The sequence below is a fragment of the Cebus imitator genome, unplaced genomic scaffold (assembly GCF_001604975.1).
Source record: "Cebus imitator isolate Cc_AM_T3 unplaced genomic scaffold, Cebus_imitator-1.0 Scaffold923, whole genome shotgun sequence".
NCBI lineage: Eukaryota > Metazoa > Chordata > Mammalia > Primates > Cebidae > Cebus > Cebus imitator.
The window spans coordinates 5,531-10,920 of NW_016108238.1; the positions used below are offsets into that span (position 1 = coordinate 5,531).

Below are 5,390 nucleotides of genomic sequence, written 5' to 3' on the forward strand. Positions count from 1 at the left end.
TTGCAGCACCTTTACTCCTTCGGCAGTGATCCAATCTCCAGCTCACTTTTTGCCAGCACCAACACTGGCCTTTGCAGTCCCCCTGACTTTCTTCATTCTGTTCTTGCGTTCCTTTCGTTGCTTTCTTGAGGTCTTTTTCTTCTCATGCAGGCCATGTCTTGCAGGTCTATGTTTGGGTTCATTTTTCTTTGCATAATCCAGGGAACCATAAATCATGCCAAAGCCAGTTGTCTTGCCACCACCAAAACGAGTTCTGAATCCAAATACAAAGATGATATCTGGTGTGGTCTTGTACATTTTGGCTGGTTTTTCCCGAATTTCTGTCTTAGGCACTGCTAACTTCCCGGGGTGAAGGACATCAATGACCATTTGTTTCCTCTGAAGCAGTCGGTTGGTCATGAACTTACTAGTACGGATAGTTACTGTGTCGTTCATGATGGCGGCCTATCCTTAGACAGCCGGAGAGGAAAAAAGCGTCTTTTCTTTTTTTTCTTGAGACAGGGTCTCGCTCTGTTGCCTAGGCTGGAGTACAGTGGTGCAGTGGTATGATTGTTGCTCAGTGCAGCTTTGACCTCTCAGGCTCCAGCAGCCTCCCACCTCAGCCTTCTTAGTAGCTGGGACTATAGGCATGCACCACCACGCCTGGCTAATTTTGTATCTTTTGTATGCATGGTCTTCCTATGGTGCCCAGACTGGTTTCAAACTCCTGGGCTCAAATGATCCTCCCACCTTGGCATCCCAAAGTGTTGGTATTACAGGTGTGGGCCATCGCACCTGGCCATTTTAGTTTTAATCATTTTATATTTTTCTAATTTAGAATATTTAGTGTGTATTTAATTTGTGAATATAATATTATTATGATTATTTTGTATGTGTTTAATCTCATTTTAATATAAGCACTTGGAAATTAGAGATCTTGTCTGTTGTTTACTACTGTAGTCTCAGTACTTGACCCTGCCTGGTATGAAACAGATATTGAAGAAATAGTTGTTGAATGAATGAATGAACCACATTCAAAAATTCTCCAGGTATCACAGTGTTCATCATCTAACAAAATAGCTTGTCTAGAGTCACAGTTAACCTGCCATCAAAGGAAATGTCAATGAAAATAAACCTTTGTATGTGCAGCTGCTAAGATTTGGGGGCTTTTGTTACTGCAGCGTAAACTAGCAAACTCAGTGAGACAGCAGATAGAATATACATATAGAAATAGACCAGATAGACCAGTAGATGAGATTCTAAAGATAGTTCAGTCAGCATTAACTAGCCACACCCACACTCTCTTAATTTCCTAACAGAAAGAATGGAATTGTGTTCACCAAGATCTGCCTCAAAGAGTACTTACTTTGTGAAAATGTCTCTGGCTACTCAAGTATTTAATCAGGACCTTTTTTTTTTTTCATTCTGCAGGTTGGAGGGCAGTGGTGCCATCATAGCTCGTTGTAAACTCTAACTCAAGGCTCAAGGAATTCTCCTGCCTCAGTCTCCCAAAGAGCTGAGACTGCACATGTGCACCACCATGCTTGGCTAATTTTTTATTTTCAGAGACAGGGTCTTACTATGTTGCCCAGTCTGGTCAGGACTGTTGATTGCATATGACAGAAACCCAACCAACTCTAGTTCCTCACCACCTTTCAATATGTTCCTTTCTTAGTCTTCCGAGTCTCAACAAATGGCAGTTTCATCCTTTAAGTTGCCCAAGCCCTGAATCTCAGTGTGAACCTTGATTTCTCTCTTTTATGTCAGCCCATATGAAGGCCAATCATGTTGAGACCCAGGCGGAGGTTCCTGCTGATCCAGGCTCTCACCAGCATATCGTCCTTTACTGTCCTCCTGAGGGTATCTGGAGCTACAGTGCTGTGTGCTCTGGGCCGCCATGCTGGGGCACCACCGACTCCTGCTGTCCAGGGCTCCCGGTGGACTCTCTGAGGCACTGATGTGGAATCTTCCCCATTTGGTGCACCAAAAGCAACCTCACGCGGTGTGGGCTGATGTGAACAGCTGCCAGATCCAACAGGTAAAAATCACGAGGCACTGCCAGCTGGATGGGGTCAGAGAGTCCTCTCTCCAATACGATTCAGATGAGAAGGGAAGATTCCTTAGGCCCTAAACATCGCAGCATGACCTGCATGTGCCACCCACGAGCTGCGGTGCATGGTCCGGTGGAAGTTATTTGACTCCAGGAGAGGACAGTGTTCTCTTCAGGCCTTTTCCTCAGTGGCTGGATCTGCATCCCTCTCCTCTCTCTTCCCCTCTCACCCCCCAATCTCCGTCCCCATTTCTCTCTCTGATTCTACCTTGCTGTCTTCTTTCACCTGCTTTCACCTCTTCAAATTTCATGGTCCGCCCTCCCTGTCCACCCGCATTTCCCAGGCTAAGTCCCTGGAGCTCTCCTGGGTGGGGAGATGTGTCTGGTTTTAGGCGGTGCCCTCTAGATGTGTCCAGGATGGGGAAACATGGCTCCGCTGCCAGTAGAATGTTTCAGAGAGTGGCCACTTTTGAAGGCCTTTCACATCTCCCATTGTGGAATCGTGTAGGACTTAACAATGATGGGCCACTGTGGAATTCTTGGGTCCTCAGGACCTTGTGGTGGTTGCCTTCTTTCACTGAGCATTCACAGGGTGGCTATTAGGTGCCAGGCCCTGCTCTGGGGTAGGGGGACCACAGTGAGTAAATGTCAGGTCACTGCCCCATGGAACCCACCACTGCAGGCATCAAAAGGGGGAGAAGGAAAGTGGCGTGGCCTGTTTGTATCCTTCTCACATGGTCACCTGCCAGGTCCAGGGGGAGTGGGAGCCAGTGCAAGGAGAGAAGCCCAGTGAGAAAGGCAAAGGGATGATGTCAGACCCAGGAACTAAGACCTCCACCTGCAGCCGGTTAGCTTCTGGAGTGGACAAGGAGCAGCAGGGAAGGCCGTGGCCTGGTGTTCTCGGCTTCGCCATCCCATCTCATTCCTGTGGGTGCCAAAATTGTCCAAAGGGAAGACTCAGTGTCTTTAACAACAGCAGGCCAGAGACAGTGTTTCAGAGACGCAGGAAGGATTGTACGCCGTGGAAACAGTATATGGTTTTATAGTAGTGCGTCTCTGTCTCTTAACTAGTTAGCGTGTTCCTGTTAATGGAAAATATTGGTGGTGTGAGTTCCCCTGGATCTTCTCATCTTCATGTAAGTTTGTCTGCTCCCCCATCCCTCCCTTCTTTCCTTCTTTTCCTTCTTTCCTGAGTTTTCTGATCATGGTCATATGAGGCTAAAATCCAGGAATGACCTGGGTATGCTTTTTCTCTAGTGTTCAAGCTTTTATTCCAAGTTCACTGCAGATATTGGAAAAAGTTTCTATTCTTGTTTGTGGGTGACTGAGGGCCCTTTTTCTGTGCTGGCTGTCAGCCAGGAGACACTCTGACTTCAGAGGCCACCCGCTTTCCTCCTTACCTATCTTTTCCATCTTTCAACCAATCACAACTCATGGAGTCCTTCTCAAGCTCCTTCCTTCTCTGATTTCATCTTCTCCAACCAGCCACAGAAAGCTCTGTCACCTACGGAGTGATGCGATTCGATCCAGTTCATGCAGGTAACCTCACCATCTTCAAGTCATGTATCTGTCATATAACAACATAATCACAGGAATGGTGTCTCATCACCTTAATAAGCTTCAGAGACAAGGGTATGGCATGTTTGGGGACCATTTCAGAAATTCCATCTACCACAATTGGACACTCACATTCCCCCATCTGCAAAATGCATTTATCCACTCCTCTAAAGTTTCCAAATTTCATGTTATTAAAGCATTATTTTAAAATGGAAAATGTCACATAGTCCACATCAGTTCCAAAGTATAAAATCTCATCTAAAACATCCACACTAGGTGTGGATGAGACTTCTATGTGTGTCCATTAAATACAGATCCTTGACATAATTTCCTTACCTCCATCAACCCGTGAAACTGAACAAACTGCTTATCTGCTCCTGAGGAATGGCGGGACAGACACGGAATAAGAATTACAGTGATTTTAGTTCAAAAAGAAGGAACATGGAAGGGAGAAAGAAGTCACCGACCCAGAATAGTATGGAAGTGGAGCTGGGCAAAATCCAGCAGGAGGTTCTTAAGTAGGACCCACAGCCTGGAACTGAGCCTCCATTCTGTGGGACTTTGCCTCTGGGACATTTGCTCTGCATTTCTTGAAACCATTATTATCTATCTTATTTTTTTCCCCACTCCTTTGGTTCTTCTCCCTTCTCCTCATGGCAGCATCCTCTGCTTAATCCTTGGTCCATCATCCCCAGCAGAATTGGCCAGATATTGCCCGTGTCACAGTCCTGTCCATCTCCACAAGGGGCTGTCCTTGTGAGCCCGTGTTCCTCTGAGATCATCTTCACAGACCTGACCTCTCTCAGTCATGATTGCTTTCAGCTGACCTGGCTGGGTTAGGAGAAAACCTAAAAATATGGAGTCCCAGAACCATTCTCTGCCCTCTATATCTCCAGGAGAGGAAGAAAATAACAGGGATCTTCATGGAGAAATGACCCATGTGAGGGCCTGGACTCTCCAGCAGTTACAGCAGAGGAAACTTCCTGAGGAAGCATGGAGGAGCTGAACGCTCAGACTGGGAAAGCAGGGTTGTGTTAAGCACTGTTTAATCCTCACGTGCTCCCTGCCCCAATCTACAAGTCAGTGAATGACAATAGACTGAGAATAAGTAACAGGAATATAGAACCATGATAAAGAATTGTCCAAGGAAAGGCCCTTTTACTCTGTTTGCAAGGTGAAATTGCTATATTGGATCCAAAGTTTTCTGAAAGGCAGCAGTGAGTTTCTGGAGGGTGAGTTACCTGCTTTGCACAGGGAGGGTGAGGCCAAGGCTTGTGTGGTCTATCTCCTGCCACTAGGTGGTGAGGGAGCCTGGGAGAGTCTTAGTCTTTCTGGACTTGAGTTTTCTCATCGGTAAAGTAGGGGCTTATTGTACCTCTCTGAGGTCCCTTCCTGCTCAGTTTTCTCTGAGTCCTTGAGGAACTGAGATGGTCTTTAACACTGCATGGACCTGTAACCTGCCTTTGACCTCTCTGGGTCTGACTCCTGACTCTCACCCCTGTGTTTCTCCTGCAGAGCCTGAGCTGAGTCCACACCCTGGAAGCCAAGAACCGAGGGATCAGTTGGAAGAAAGAAAGCAGGTTTTGGAAAAGAGAATAACTTGCAAAGGACAAGTCAATGCTAGAACAGGTGAGAAACAAAGAAGGGGAGAATAAGGACAAACTGGGCCAGAAGCCTCAGGGGAAATGGGCAATGGGCCTATGATCATTCAACCACTCGAGGAGCAGCGCAAGCTGAGCAGTGGGGACCGAGAGAGAAACTTACTCCACAGGAGTCTCCTGACCCTGGCCAGGGAGAGCCAAAG

At 46.8% G+C, this 5,390-nt stretch overlaps 2 protein-coding genes across 2 annotated transcripts in view; one reads left to right on the forward strand and one right to left on the reverse strand.

Moving 5' to 3' along the window:
- Nucleotides 1-6: 6 nt before the first annotated feature.
- Nucleotides 7-469, reverse strand: LOC108298260 (40S ribosomal protein S24-like). Its single transcript, XM_037735705.1, has one exon. The coding sequence runs from the start codon at nucleotides 433-435 to the stop codon at nucleotides 43-45; it is 393 nt and encodes a 130-aa protein (XP_037591633.1). The 5' UTR covers nucleotides 436-469; the 3' UTR covers nucleotides 7-42.
- A 1,530-nt stretch (nucleotides 470-1,999) lies between these two features.
- Nucleotides 2,000-5,390, forward strand: part of LOC108298261 (neuroblastoma breakpoint family member 15-like) — a 32,368-nt gene continuing 28,977 nt past the window's right edge. Inside the window, exons 1-2 of the mRNA XM_037735706.1 lie at nucleotides 2,000-2,017; nucleotides 3,101-3,165. The gene's annotated coding sequence lies outside the window, so the exon portion shown is untranslated. The remainder of the gene's footprint in view (nucleotides 2,018-3,100; nucleotides 3,166-5,390) is intronic.

Excerpts from the sequence above, each read along its gene's own strand:
- LOC108298260 (XM_037735705.1), bottom strand. The coding sequence starts at position 435 with ATGAACGACACAGTAACTATCCGTACTAGTAAGTTCATGACCAACCGA.